The 16,018-nt window shown below is 35.9% G+C and overlaps 1 protein-coding gene across 49 annotated transcripts in view; it reads right to left on the bottom strand.

Moving 5' to 3' along the window:
• Positions 1-16,018, bottom strand: part of Dscam1 (Down syndrome cell adhesion molecule 1) — a 426,431-nt gene that overhangs the window by 179,386 nt on the left and 231,027 nt on the right. For 2 of the 49 annotated variants that reach the window (XM_083125272.1, XM_083125294.1), the window contains one exon: positions 12,541-12,664. The exons of 41 other annotated variants lie outside the window; for them this stretch is intronic. In XM_083125272.1, the coding sequence (XP_082981398.1) occupies positions 12,541-12,664 (124 nt within the window). Of the gene's footprint in view, positions 1-263; positions 388-4,927; positions 5,052-9,177; positions 9,302-12,540; positions 12,665-15,169; positions 15,294-16,018 lie in introns of all 49 variants that reach the window. 6 more of the 49 variants (XM_083125267.1, XM_083125274.1, XM_083125271.1 and 3 more) reach the window with 4 other exon arrangements.

The raw sequence follows: 16,018 nt of genomic DNA, 5'->3' as shown, positions 1-16,018 counted from the left end.
GGTTGTTTAGATATCTGCACAGGACAAACACAACACATTAAAGAATACACTAAAAACTCCTTCGGAGACAGTGGAAGAGATCAGCTCTTCTCAAAAAGCTAAAAACGTTTAAAACATTGTTGTCATCTCTCAACAGGGATGATAAAACAGCTGAGAAGATGTTAAGTATATAACACTCTAATAATTTCCACATCACTTCTAAAGAAAGTAAAATAGTGAAGTTTTAATAAAAAAAAAAAAGAGATAAGTGTTCTAAGTCTCACCTGAAAACAGGCTGTGGATTACCTTGAGCATCACAAGGTAGAACGAGAGGTTTTTCTGAAGGTCCAGTAATGGCGTCAAGTTTGGATTTTGGTGGTAAACGAGGAGGTGTACTGCCAATTGGCTCTGAGGGGGGAAAGAACCATCAATATCTATGCAGCTATTTGTAAGATGGAAAAGTGCTTTTGAAATTATGAGATTTTTTTTAGTAAAGTAAAAATGTCTGAACATAAACACTGATTTTGGTTGCGTGGACATTTAATGTAAGTAATTGTCTGTACAGTGTTATGTTTTGTATGTAAAGAACAAATGGCTAATGAAAGACTAGTTGATAAACATGCAATTTGCCATTAATGAACGAGATTCATAAAGCTGTGAAAATGGTAATGATGGATTGGTCATGTAGAAGTTAATTTGATCTGTATTTAAGAGTGTTCAAATAATTTTCTAGGGACATTCACAAATGACTGTGAGAAAGTCATCATTTGGTATCACATTACAGGTAAAATACAACTTTTAATTCTTAATTAATTGGTCCTATAACTTGGAGGCTGATTGTTTCCTTCACATGACTGGTACTTATTTTTTATGTAGCGTGCTTATTTCAACTAAAACTAATTCAAGTACAAAATAACAAGAATAAAAAATACTCTAATTGGCAAACGCTCACATCAAAGTTTTCTTGAACTCTGAACAATACAGTTTTTTGCTTGTGATTTTGCAGTTTGACAAATTAAGATTTTAGCCTAGTAAATGCATTAGCAATGTCCTGCACTTTCAACAAGAATATGCTGTGTAGGAACTGTTCTGTGTTTACACATTGCTCTTGTTGTTGTTGTTGTTGCGTAAAACAGAGCAATGCAGAAACACAGAACTTTCCCAACACAGCAGCACATGCTTGCTGAAAGTGGAAGCTATTGCTAATGGATTTACTAGGTTTGGACAACCCTGAAAAAGAACCAGCAATGGATTCGAAAACATTGGTTTTAGAAAAGAACCTTTTAAAAAAATATGTAAGTGAAACATGTGTTATCATTTAATAATTTGCAAGTTGTGGTTATGCTAACCTTTAACCCTCCAGGGTCTACAAGATGCTAGAGAGTCTATCAGTAACGATAACTTTTGAAATGAGGTAGCTTGGGTATTCTCCCACCCAGTATCTTTCTGGTATGAGCAAATAATTATTCAGAATGAGCTACGACAGTTCAAGTTTGTTCGGTGAGAAGTTATTAGTAATACTGTCTGCACCGAGTCTCTCAGATGCCACGCGAGTACTCGTGTTACAAAATTGTACATACATCTGTTATAAAACACAAATTCTAGAAACAACAAGGCTAAGTGGTAGTTATTGTCTCTTATTTATAAGCTAAAATTAAATATTCTTCTTACAGATGGACCACAAAAGGCTTTATAATTCTTTGGATGTAGGTTTTGTATTTTAGAACACTCAATGAATATATGTTGCATTTGTGCCCAAAACAAATAATGTGTTTTATCCAACTAAAAATGTATGTTTTTGTTGTGTATTGCTCGAGTTCTGTATTTTTTATTAAAGATGTAGGTTTTGTATTTATTTAATAAATATATTGGTTAGAAAATCAATTGTGTTCATGCTTTGGTTCATCTCAAACACAATAATCCTCAAAAAAATATGTTTTCAATGCAGGTTATCACGTGAGTCTGTCAGATGCCACGCAAGCATATGTGTTAGGAAAATTGGCGCGAGCAAGGGAGGGTTAAGAAGTTATTTTTGCCTACACATTACTTTAACTGCATTTACTGTACCACATAATAACGTATACCAAATTAATACCAGCCATAAAGCAAGCCTCGAAAGTTCCAGAGTAACTTAATACATCACAAATTATCAGTACAATATAAAAAATGTTTATAAAATACTTAAAAGTACTTACGTTGGTGAGTATGTGATATACGTTTCGGGATATAACTAATCCTTTCATCAGGTAGACATACTATGCCAATTTAATTATGACATTGGCTGCGTCAGACAAGGCGTGGATCAAGAGGTATGGTAAAAATAGGTAAAAAGGTTAAAAAAATGACTTCAGGCTGCTGAATGTGTAAAAGTGCCTTATTCCTACCATTACGTTAAAATCCTGATGGGTGTACCAGGTGTGCCGGTTAATAATTCTTAATTTCATCGCTGGATGGCGCTGGAAGCAAGGGTTGGTGCACAGTTTCAACTGTTACGTCAGCGTGTTGCCAGGACAGTACCTGTCAAAATGCCGTGGATGTGCAACCGAGTGCGAGTGATCTTGATATTGGGTTTGTGTGGGAAACATGTTGACTTTCAAACCAAATAAGGAGCATGTGCGGCACGTCCTGCTTTTCTTGTTCAATCAAAAGAAAAATGTGAGTCAAAGCCATCATATCCTTGTGGAAACGTATGGTGACAATGTCCTTATGCAAGATACGTGTGTGCATTGGTTTCGACAATTCAAAAGTGGTTATTTTCGACTTGAAAGACAAAGATCACCCGGGCCAGCCGAAAAAATTCCAAGATGCCGAATTGCAAACATTGTTGGACGAAGACAATATGCAAATGCACAATAACTGGCAGAGAAGTTAAATGTTGGTCGCCAAAACATATCTGATCGTCTTCATGCCACGGGAAAGATCCAGAAGGCAGGAAAATGGGTCCCACATCATCTGAACGACAGACAAATGGAAAAGTGAAAAACGGTGTGTGAAGTGTTGCTTTCTCGGCATGAAAGAAAGTCTTTCTTGCATCGGATAGTGACTGGGGACGAAAAATGGATCTACTTTGAGAACCCAAAATGTAAAAAGTCATGGGTTGACCGAACCGAATCGCTTTGAAAGGAAGACAATGCTGTGCATTTGGTGGGATAAGAAGGGTGTGGTGTACCATGAGCTTCTGAAACCAGGTGAAACAGTGAATGCCGTTTGCTACCGTCAACAACTCATCAATTTGAACCATGCATTGATCCAAAAGTGCCCAGATTGGGCGACAATACACGGAAAAGTGATTTTGCAGCATGACAACACCTCATCACACACAGCGAAAGGCATCAGACACACCATTTCTGAACTTGGCTGGGAATTCTTGCCACACCCGCCATACTCATCAGACTTAGCCCCTTCGGACTACCACTTTTTTTCATCAATGTCTCACTCACTTTCCCAGCAACACTAACAATTATGATGATGTCAAACAATGGCTTGATGACTGGATCACCTCAAAATGTGAACGATTTTTTTGGAAGGGCATCCACAATTTGACGGACAGATGGGCACAATGTATAGCTAGCGATGGCGCATACTTTGAATCAAGCATTTGTTACCTTTCTCAACAGATACACTTGTTTTCTTTCGGATCAATTAAGAATTATTAACCGGCACACCTGGTATCCATAAAAACACTAAAACAATTATACTCGGAACATGTTAAAAACCACTTTTTCAGGAGTGGCTCGATAGATGCTGTACACTAGGACTGAGGAGGCCTCTCATGGAATGTCGGACATTGTGCGGTGCGGTGCATTTCCCCTCTTACTTCCTTTCCCTCCCCTCTACTTCCATTGGGTTACGTCACATCTAACTTGAAATCTATTATTAAAAGAAGGAACACGTAATTGAAGAAGAGCATGAAATTCAGAAGCGGGAAATTAGGAGGGTTGATCATAAACCATTAAGTAGAAATGTATACAAGGCAGCTTTTATCCGCAAAGGGAGGGATAATAATTTAAATAGAGAAGATGGGAACATTCACGAAAAGTGGATAAAAATGTTCAAAAGGTGGGACACAACAAGGGAAAAAAATCGGCTTCCAGGACACCTCGGCAGTGGCTAACGCGTCTCGCGAAATAATAGATTTTGAGTTAGATATGACGTAACCCAAAGGAAGTAAAGGGAAGGGAAAGGAAGTAAGAGGGGAAATGCACCACACCGCACAACTTCCGACATTCAATGAGAGGCCTCCTCAGTCTAGTGTACAGCGTCTATCAAGCCACTCCTGAAAAAGTGGTTTTCAACATGTTCTGACTATAATTGTTTTAGTGTTTTTATGGATACATCCATCAGGATTTTAACGTAATGGTAGGAATAAGGCACTTTCATGCGTTCAGCAGCCTTAAGTCATTTTTTAACCTTTTTATTACAATATTTTACAATATTTTTACAATACCTCTTGATCCACGCCTTGTCTGACGCAGCCAATGTCATAATTAAATTGGCATAGTATGTCTACCTGATGAAGGGATTAGGTATATCCCGAAACGTAGTTTCACGTAAATCACATACTCACCAACTTAAGTATTTTTAAGTATTTTATATTTCTTTTTTATATTGTACTGATAATTTATACTACGTGAGTAAGTCGCACCTACATCAACATGAACTTAATACATCAGTGATCAAAAGTTTGGTTTGAATTCAACAATATAATTAAAAACTAACCTGAAAACTATTCACGTCAATATAAATGCACAGCAACATTGTCCACTATGAAATGTACCTTACCTGAATGTTGGGACTGGGGATCCTTGTCCTTCACAAAACAGACCAAAACTGTTTCCCATTTTCTGACTAACACTAGGTTTTGTGAGGGGAGGAAATTTTGGTGCAACACTTCCTATGTGCTCTAAAATTAAAGAAATAATAATTCCAATTGTTGGAAAATTCTCACCTGAAAATTGGAGCAGGGAAACCTTGTGCTTCACATAGAAGGCTATAACTCTCTGAACCTTTTACTTCATATGAGTTTGCTTTTGCAGTTTTTGGAAACTTTGGAGGTGCTCTTCCGAGGGGCTCTATGGATTAAAAATTTAAAGAAAAGGGTGAGGGGGAGAGGATAAATGGCAAAAATGATAAATAGGAAAAACTGCAAGCAACGAATGGTGGTCTAGGGTATCCCTGGAGCAGCAGAAAGATCAAAAGAGCATTCATTCCCTTATATTGCTTGAGCAATGGTTTTCTGCCAGCTAAAGTATGGAAGTTTCTTGAAAATAGATTTCACATTGAAGAGACATGGGCTGCATGTCACTTGAAGACTAACCAATTGAATTCAGTCTTATGCTACACATCGTGTGGTTGCAGTATGAAACACTGCTATTCACGGGTTCATTCTCAAATGGCATGTTCTGTGTGTTACTTGCCACTTCGGTGTGAAATATCCCTGACACTAACAAGCATTTATCACCTATAAAGCTTCGAATTTGGAATCGGAATTCTGCCCTACAAAACAGCTATATTTTATGCATGATCACACATCACTTGTTACTGAGTACTGTATGTTCTGATTTACGCATACATAGTTCTTCCTGTGTATACAATTCTCTGCTAAAACACACTAACATCACTTGCAATAAAAAGATTACCTATTATACATAAAACTTGGTTCCATGAAAATGTCAACACTTACTACATTTATTTAAGATGTAAAGGACTGTAATTTCTGGTATTCACTACCGAGGTTTACCAATGTTATAACTTCTACCATCTGTTGCAATTTGCAACTACAGTGTTATATACACTGATAACATCAGGTGTTTCATTTAGGTATTTTACATGTAACATACCTAAATTAAATTAACACACCTGAGTTAAATTGTAATGGGAAAAACTAATAATTAAGTTTGGTGTCTAATGCAAAGTAAAGAAAGATCACTGATCAAACTAACCTAAAACTTGGAATTGGGTGCCCCTGTGCTTGACACAGTAATGACAAACTGGCTTGCATAGTCCTCCGTAAGACAGTAATTTTAGCTGTAGGTGGTACCCGTGGAGCAGTGCTACTAACAGGTTCTATGAAATATAATATTAGGTCCTTAATGCATTTACTGATGTGTATTTCGAAAAAGATGTTAATCTATTACATGTATTGCTTACATATAAAATCTGTTTTTACTATTTCTACAGCATAAGAAAATCATGAGTTATGTCCTTAAATTCTGACAGAATTGAGAAGTTCATTTTTGTTTTAAAAATATTAATTTTAAGACCTATCTGAACCTGTACCAGAAATGCCATTTTCATTTATTTTTTGTTTTGATTTCATTTAGATGAATTGTGAACTTATTCAAGATTTTGAAAATTTTAATATTTTACCCAAGTGTTAACAGAGCAATGAGAGGTCCAGATGAATCTTAACATTACAATAACATTACAATCTCTGCAACAGCATTACAATAATTGGTACACTTCAGGTCTATTTCACAATGTGCTGCAGCAACTAAGTAGACACACAGCAAGAGAAAGGATGGTCAGAAGGGCTAATATCAGAAATGAGAAAATAGGAAACACTCGTCAGACAAATATTTCATGACATTTGCAAGAAGTTTTCAGTATTTCCTAAGTTCTCATTAGTGAGAGATTTACTGTTATGTGTGTGTGTGTGTGTATATATATATATATATATATATATATATATATATATATATAGCACATATTGTATCTTGAACTGTTAACAGCCATGTTTTGAAATTTACTCAGGTATTTTAAATTTAAACTCTCACCTGAATATTGGGACAGGGTATGCCTGGGCTTCACACAGAAGACTATAGCTATTTCCATGTACCATTTCAAATGAATCAGATTTTGCATGCTTGGGAAATTTAGGAGTAACTCTTCCAACAGGTTCTAAAGAATTTTAGGAAATACTGTGTCAGTTTTCATGGGGAAAAAGTATCATAGTCACCTGAAGGATGGAGCTGGGTATCCCTGTGCATCACAAAATAATACAAATGCTTGATCGTCCTGCACTCTAAATGACTCTGATGTCTTAAAGCCTGGGAATTTTGGAGCTGAACCACCAGATGGCTCTGGGAAATGCAAACAGAGACAATGCATCTCTGTAATCTTACACTTATATATCAATTATTATGCAACAAAGCATAAATGAACAATTAGCAATACTACAAAACCATTTCATTTGTTTCATTACTGTCCAGTAATCATTATAGACATACATTTCAAGGCAGTAAGCCTTCAGTTACAGAATTCCAAGCATTGAGCACCTTGAGGAACATCATACTACTATCACGATACAATGAACATTCACAAAGTTTTAAAATTAGGTCCTTTCAGTATTCATTGTTTTACAACACATCAAGACCATGCAGCAGGTACAGAGAATAGAGAGAACATGCAAATGATTTGAAAAGGTTAAGCCTTACTTAACAGACTGGGGAACTGCCTGAGGGAAATTCATTTCAATCATTTATCACTTGTGACCTGTGATACATGCCAGCTTATGAAGAAATAAGCATTTGTATTCCGCGTAATGTAAAATGGAGAGAGGCTTGACTTCTATGCTGACCCAACCAGAGACAGCAAACGGCAAAGTATTATGATGATTCTGTGTACCTGCTAAATAATCATTGTGGAATCTTGTAAAAGAAAAACATGTGTCCAAAGTAGGACTAAAAATTAACAGTAATTGCAATCCTATTGTTATTTTCATTTTTTTGCATATATTACTGATTCATGAAGCAGCAGCAACTAATTACATACAGGACAGTACACACTACACCACAAATCACCAGACTAGCCATACTAATTTTTAAAATTGTAAATGTTTCCTATCATTTATAACAGTATTAATTGGTTTATTGACTTAAATACTACTTACAGTTGGTAAAACAAATACAGCATTTAGTACTAAAAATTAAAAGTGACAACATTTAAAGCCCGCAAATGCTATCACAGCCTTTATTTAAAACAATCAATGGTAAAATAAACTTAAGCTGTTATAAGCAATAAAACCTGTACAAAGGTTTGTGTGTCATGTGTATTGGTACAGTTTTACCAATTCTTGATCTCAAACATCGTGGAAGTGGTGTGAACAGCATCAAAAGTTGCTATCCGAGAGTACCCACCCAACCTGGGCATTCCACATGGCAGTCAGATTCAATGCCAACTGCTTCATTGTGGATCTTGTGATATTCAAAAGTAGCTTATGCATAATATACAGAGTAGAATTTTTCATCTATTTCACATATCTTAATAAGTATCAAGAATTACAGGGGAGAGCAATAATAAAAACTAATATGAAGATTTATTTGACCCTTCTTCATCCATTGTTGCTCATACAGTAGTAAATCACATTTCTTTTAATCATTGAGAATCACTTGACAGTTTGCCTTACCTAAAAGCTGGGACTGGATAACCCTGGGCAAGGCATAATAAACCAAATCCATTTCCAGCATGCCTTATAATGGAACTACTTTTGAGGTCAGATGAAAACTTTGGTGCTTTGCTTCCAACAGGTTCTGAAGAAGTGAATAAAAAAAAAGTGCAAGATTTCTGCATTCTCCGTAGGTCTGTTTCACATGTCACAAGATTTTATTTCTTCTCAACAAGTTTAAAATAGCATCTATTTTGGCTATTTCTTACAAATAACCATTTTGTGTCAAAATAAAACACACAATAATAATAACCCATGGTGCAACAGCCCATTGAGGTCCCGGGCTTAACTACCGACTGCAGGCCTCACTCCCACCCAATTCTACTCACTCACTCAATCACTCACTCGAGGTGGGAGATCATCCTACTGGTTACGGGGTGACGTGTGTTCAGCACAACAAAGCCCCACTCGTTGTTGTAGGTTTCCATGACCGGGTTACACTACTCATTCGTAGCTCCCCAATTTCCTCATGATGGTGGGTGGCCACTGGTTCCATAAACAGGCTGATATCTCAGGAGAAAAATTGTTACACTCCCCCCCACCAAGACTTGAACCTGTGTGCATCCAGAGTCCAAAGCATGATGCCTTAGACCACATGGCCATAGTGCGGGACTTTCTATATTTTAATAAATATAAAGAATTATAGGGAAGAGATATAAGGAATACTAATACAGAGGCTTTCTTAATTGTTCTTCATCCATTGTTGCTTGTACAATGGTAATCTTTGGATATCACTTGACACTTTGCCTTACCTAAAAGCTGGAACTGGAAAACCCTGGGCAAGGCATAATAAACCAAATCCATTTCCAGCATGCCTTTTAATGGAACTACTTTCGAGATCAGATGAAAACTTTGGTGCTTTGCTTCCAACAGGTTCTGAAGAAGTGAATAAAAAAAATGTGCAAGATTTCTGCATTCTCAGTTCATAGGTCTGTTTCACATGTCACAATATTATACTTCTTCTCAATAAGTTTAAATTAGTGTCGATTTCATATATTTGTCACAAATAACTATTTTGTGTCAAAATAAAACACATACTTAATGCCAAATAGCATTAATAATTGCATACATGTTCATTTTTGCAGCCACTTTTCTCTGAACAGCTGAATTTGAATACAGCTGAGAAAAGAAGATTTATAATCATTGCAATTCTATTTTTCACATATGCTTCTTAGTTTAATGCTTCACTCACACCACATGCCAACATGTAATACAGGCCACACTTCCACATGAACAACACATTTAAACTTTCACCTTTTATATGTAGTATTACAACCAATTTGATCTTCCTATGAATAACTATAGTGGCCACGGTGGCTCAGTCAGTAACGCGTCTGACTACCATGCTAAAGGTCCCGGGTTCGATCCCCGGCCGGTTCAAATCCGGGAACTTTTCTAATGATGGAAGCGGTCCCGGCACCAAACCAGCGTCGAATAACATGGGTACCTGGGGGAAACCCTGGGGGGTAAAGGCGATCAGGGGTATGATGCTGATCACATCACCCCCACTCACGACCAGATCAAGAAAGTGTGGAGCGTTACCCCCACACCCCCTATACGCCTTCATGGTGTGGTCCTATGCACAGGGGAGCACTTTACTTTTTTTTTTATGAATAACTATTTTGATATCGTACTTTAATGTTTCAGTCTCCAATATGTAAATGCTCCTTTGCAACTTTGTCTTGCAATGATGAGGATGAATGACTGATGAATGCTTAAACTAATGAAGGGATCTAACTCAGAAACCTTAACCTTCACCCCACTCCAAACTCTTTATTTTTAAAAAATTCAGGCCTGGGGTCAACTAAAATAAATAGAAGCAAAAAAAAAAAAAAAACATTGCCATTGATTAAAGAATTTAATCTATGGATGATTTTTTTTAGTCTATCACTGCAGTTTATTCTCATCAAGAAAGAATTAATCAATTACCAATATTAACACAAATATTTCAGATAGATCCTTAAGGTATCAAAAAGAAGTAGGTGTTAAGAAGTTTATTTTACAAAAATAACACACATAAATTATTTCCTTAAATTCATAAGAACTATATCAATGTAACGTAGCATTCCAATATCAAACAATACTAATAGATTACTAAAAAAAAAACAGTCCAAATGCTATTCAAACTGCTGCATATTTCAATAGGGAAAGAATAATGCAGCAACATTATAAATTATGCTTCCTTCAAATCTAAAAAGCACTAATGAAATTAAATAAACCAACCTATCCCAGCACCTTAGATCAGAAATATTCAACATTGGAATGCCATCACTTTTCTTCCTTTCTTGTAATCAATATGAAAATGTACATAATTTTTCAGTTATTCAAGACAGAAGTACAGATTGGTAAGAATTGCCAACTTCTTTGAACTCAAATACGTCTGTATTAATCTAAATAAAAATATGTCAAATGTTTGTTTATGCATACACAAAAATGCTTTTCTATCACGGAAATTATATATTTGGGTGGTGTCTGTTGTTTGTTTTGTTTATGTTCACTTTATGCTCAGATATGCAAATTGGGACTGGACTTCCAGTTTAAAGTTGGATCCAAACCACTGCATAATATGCTTCCACCAGGGATTATACCTGGGACACCTTGAATACAAGTGTTACCACTGTGCCATTGGGAAAGGCCAATTAAGTGGTATGATATGCAAAGAAAATTATACATAAATTCTATCATACTACATGGAGTTGGGATGGAAAAGCACGGACAATCCAAAATTAAGTGCCATGGAAAACACATGCTGCAAGTACGTACCTGTGAGGTTGGTGATGTAAAGCTAACATGTCTTGTCAAAAATTCATGTGCATGCCCACACAAACCCAAATTGAATACATGTTAAGATATTCAGAATTACTGCAAAAAGTATACTGACCATAACTTGTGATGTGTTGCATGTAACTTTATAATTGTGAAGTCCATGTCTGAGAATACAAAAGCCTGTTGCTTGCCTTCAATATTTAACAAATTTAAAAAATAAACCTACCTCTCAATCCTGTTTTAGAAGCATTGAAAGCAACATGCAGTCAATAAAAAAAATAAAAAAAATACTAACCTAAAATTCGGAGCAGGATAGGCCTGAGCTTGGCAAAGTAAAGATACATCCTGCCTTATTTTCCTTTTAAGAACATCAAACCTAGCTGTAGATAATATTCCTGGTGCTGTACTGCTTACAGGTTCTACAAAATGAGATATTTATATCTTCAACAGAAGCATTGCTTACCTGAATATAGGAGCAGGGTACCCCTGGGCTCGGCAGAGAAGAGCAAAGTTTTCCCCTGCTAACTGTTCTGTGGTGTATATTTTTGTAAGGCTTGGGACTTTTGGAGCAGCTGCACCAATTGGTTCTGCAATTATGTAATGGAAGGGATAGCTACACTCCTAGGAACTCAGGGTAGCCACTCTAGGGCCATGATAAAATTCAAGTATAATTCCTGATTTTCAAGGCGAACTTTCCAAAAATTCAAGGGCACAAGCAGATCTATTTAACCTTACGTAGTACCCCCTCTCACCACCCCCACACAAACATATAACAATATAAAATGTCTGTGACATTCCAATGTATCCAAAAATTCTAACTCAATTCAATTAAACGGTACATATATTATGTGTGGAATTTACATTTGCAATTTCACATATACAGACTCGAAATACATCTTCAAACACAAGTCACAGATGTTATGGGATATACTAATCTATGAAAAATTGTTAATTTACAAGAAAACTCAAATTTACCTAATCAACTTCAAGATATATTATCTTGCAATAATCTTCCATCTGTCAGATAGATTGTTCTGCAAATAACACTAACAAAGTAAACTAATTGAGAGAATTCTGTTTTATTTTCCATGCAACTTTCTTATCCTTCCTCGATGCAATATAAAAGCTAAACTGTGAAAAACTTGCCTCGGGGCATTTATAAATATGTATAAATTCAATGGGATTTGTATTAATAAAAGTTGCAATTCTTTTCACATCTGCGGAGAAAAATTCAAGCAGAATTCACACATAATACCTGGAGCCTATAATTCATGCAGAATTCCTGGAATTCAAGGAATTCCCAGTGAGTAGCCACCCTGGAACTGATAATTTCTCTAAGCAAAACTCACCTGTATGATGCAACAGGGAACCCCTGAGCAGGGCACAATAAAGCATAGCCATGGTCTGCAATTATGTTATAGGAATGTGTCTTGTCCATGGAAGGGAATTTTGGAGCTGTGCTTCCAACAGGTTCTGCAGCAAGCAAATACCATTGCCACGTGTAAGAATTACATGTAGAAACATCTGATTTACTTATTTCTAATATGTCTGACATAAGAACTAATATGAGTATAGTACAGTGTGTGACATTCTCCTCTAATACACATGATCTGCAAGAATTATCTCTCTGATGAAAATTATAAATCACAGGTGAATGACAGAGGCAAATAGGATAATAGCATCAAAGTAACCTATAGATTTGAATAAAAGTACCACCCCTATTAAGTTATTTCATTCAATTTTCCCCAAACTTTGTTATTTCCTACAGTTTTAGTTGTCTTGCTGAGAGAAAGGTGTGTATTTATCACAATAAATGTTTCAAAATTAAATTTACAAAAGTGTAGAGAAAAACCAAACCTTCATTTTTAGCTTGAATTTCTCGATTCTCTTTCTCTTTCAATAGGGAAAAAAAGGTACTAGGACAAAATAAGGAAGAAAAATAATGGCATATTTTCTGACTATACACTAATTTTGCTATAATTTAGTGGCACATCTGAAAGAAGTGTCACAAGAAAAATGAAAGAAGATGTCATTTTCTAGATGTGTTTCTGTAGATCATATCAACTTCTGGACTATATGTGCCCAAATTTGTTTCCTAACTCTGCTGCATGACAGCACCAGTTGTAAAGATGGCAGCGACTCACGAGCATAAGGCTTTTTGTGTCTTGGAATTCACGAGGTGTAATGGATTTGGATGTGACACCCTATCTGAAAACAACATTCCTAAGTGGTATAATCAATTCCAGAGGATGGGGTGCCTGTGTAAGGGGAAGAGCACCAAACAACCATGTGTGTTAAATGAGAATGTGTAATGCATCATAGTGGCTTTCATGCAGAGTCCTAGGAAATTGTTAGTTGAGAACTAACAATGCCGATCATGACAGTGTGGAAAGTATTAAGAAAAACAACTCCAACTTAGACTGAACCATGTGCAGCTGTTACAGGCCCTAAAGCCTGAAGATCATGTGGTCTGTACCAATTTCTGTGAACAAATGTTGAATAAGAAAGATGATGACTTTTTTAGTTGTGTGATTTTGAGTGAACACTTGTAATGTGTGTTATGGAAACTTCTTGAGTTACTCTTTCATCTCCGGTATGATTCATTATTGTATTGTATATTGCAGAAAAAATACACATGCTTAAAACTCCGATATTCATTTGTGTACAACACCGTATTTGTTTCTTTTCTGTTTCTGTTGTCCCCGTTTCTAAAGTTCAATAAGTTTTTAATCACCTTCCTCACGGGTATTGGCATCCTTTCAGTGATTTGTTTCATCCAAACATAAACAATGAAACACAAAGCACATATGTACAATTTCTTTTTCAATTCGTGTGGTATTTTTCCCAAACATGTCTCTTTCAAGGTCCCAAAAGGTTGCATAAACCACCCTCTAAGAAATCACAGCATTTGCTACATTTTATTTTATGTACTTGTATGGTTACATGAAAATCAACAAGAAAAGTGCACAATAATAGTAGTGTGCTGTGGAATTTCTAGAAGTTGCTCCATACACTCTGAATAAAACACGTAAATGTGTAAATGTTGATGTCACCAACATATCACAAAGCTCTCCATAAATTATCAAGATGTTTCTATATTTGAGTAATACAGAAAAATTATGAGTTGGCAAAAATCATTTTTCTGCCTACGCAGGAAGTCAAAGGTGCAGAAAATGGAAGAACAATATTGGAAATAACTTTTTCAAAAATATTGTTTGTTTACTCGGCAGCATAAGAACAAAATGTAGAATTACAAAAGCTAGATATTAATGCTTTGGCTCTACTGAGTTAATTTCTAAGTGGGATGGCACCATTGTGTAAAATTGCTTTCTGTGTGGGTCCAGGAAAGTATCATCTTGATGCACCACATTGCAGATATAAGGTGTTGCATCTAATACAAGTCTTCCTGAGAGGCCCATAGTGATGGGGTAGGTAGAGGGACTGAAAAGTAGAGTGCCCTGCATAGAGGGTGCAATTCAAATCTTCCTTTTAAAGACAACAAAATCCGAATATGCGATAGAGAAATCTACACTTGGCAGAGGTATTTTCTGATAACACACTGATGAAATTTTCTATTTCCCAAAGCAGTAGAAATATTACATTTTAAAAATGTTCTTCAAACACTAAGATATAACTGAAATATTCATAAATATGCTAAACGTTTTTAATGAGTTTCTCTTTGTTTCCTCATTTCAAAATTTATAGGGTTTAAATATCACAAACCATGGCATGGCATTAGAAGAAAATATCAAATTATGCACATAAATTATTGGTGCTTTGTAGTGTGTGTATGGGGCTAGGGAAGGCAGCAAGCCACTACCTGCATAGGGTGCCAAAATATCTAGCTACAGGGCTGCTTTTTGACCTTGAAAGAGCTACTTTTTGACCTTAAAAGGGCTGCTTTTTTTACCTTGAATGTACTGTCTAACACACATTTCAAGACAAAGGGAATTAATACTTAAATGTTCCCTACTTTACCTGTATGATGGAACAGGAAACCCTTGAGCAGGGCAAAGTAATGTAAACCCTTGGAATTGCTTTATGTCAAATGTGCTGCTTTTATCCATTGATGGGAATTTAGGAGAAGAACTCCCAACAGGTTCTGTGTACGCAAAGACAAAGCATTTTCAGTTGTATGCACATTATATACTCTTTCTCATAATATACATGTTACAGAAAGGGCACAGAGTTGAGGAAATTCCTTACCTACAGAAATTGGACACACAACAATGAGAAAGGACAACCACATGTTTGTAAACTGCTTTATAGAAGATCTTATTGATTTCGGTGTGTTTATCAATGAAGAACATGATACACATAAAAATGTCTTGCTGCACTGCAATTAATTTATTAAATTGCCATTATTTTATTGGGTAACTCCACAATGTCAACTAGCAACTTCTCTTATGGTAATACTGCACATAGGAGCTATCTGCTCAGAAAATTATAATCTGACTGTTGTGTGAAAAGACAATAGCATCGAGTAGCACCTGCACAGTACAATAATCTGGCATGAGGAAAACCAACACCTTGTTACATGTATGAATTCTATGCACAGTAATTGAGATCGAAGCTTTCTGAGAGGTAAAGCTCATGTGTAATAAGGTCATTCATTTTAAATAATTCCACAAGGATAAAAGAAATCACTTATATATATTCCAGAACTATAAGGAGAATATTCCATGAATTTTTGCATTCATTTTTGTAATAAGTATAGTAGAACCATTATAATCAGCAAACCCAAGAATATCTAAAAAAAAAAATCAATGCACACAAGAAAAAGCACTTCCCCCATATAATCTACTCATTAAGATTATATTTTAGTAT

Source organism: Lepisma saccharinum, chromosome 7 (assembly GCF_977018435.1).
Source record: "Lepisma saccharinum chromosome 7, izLepSacc3.1, whole genome shotgun sequence".
NCBI classification, from domain to species: domain Eukaryota; kingdom Metazoa; phylum Arthropoda; class Insecta; order Zygentoma; family Lepismatidae; genus Lepisma; species Lepisma saccharinum.
The sequence above is the reverse complement of the archived record's forward strand: the minus strand, read 5'-3'. Positions and strand labels throughout refer to the sequence as shown.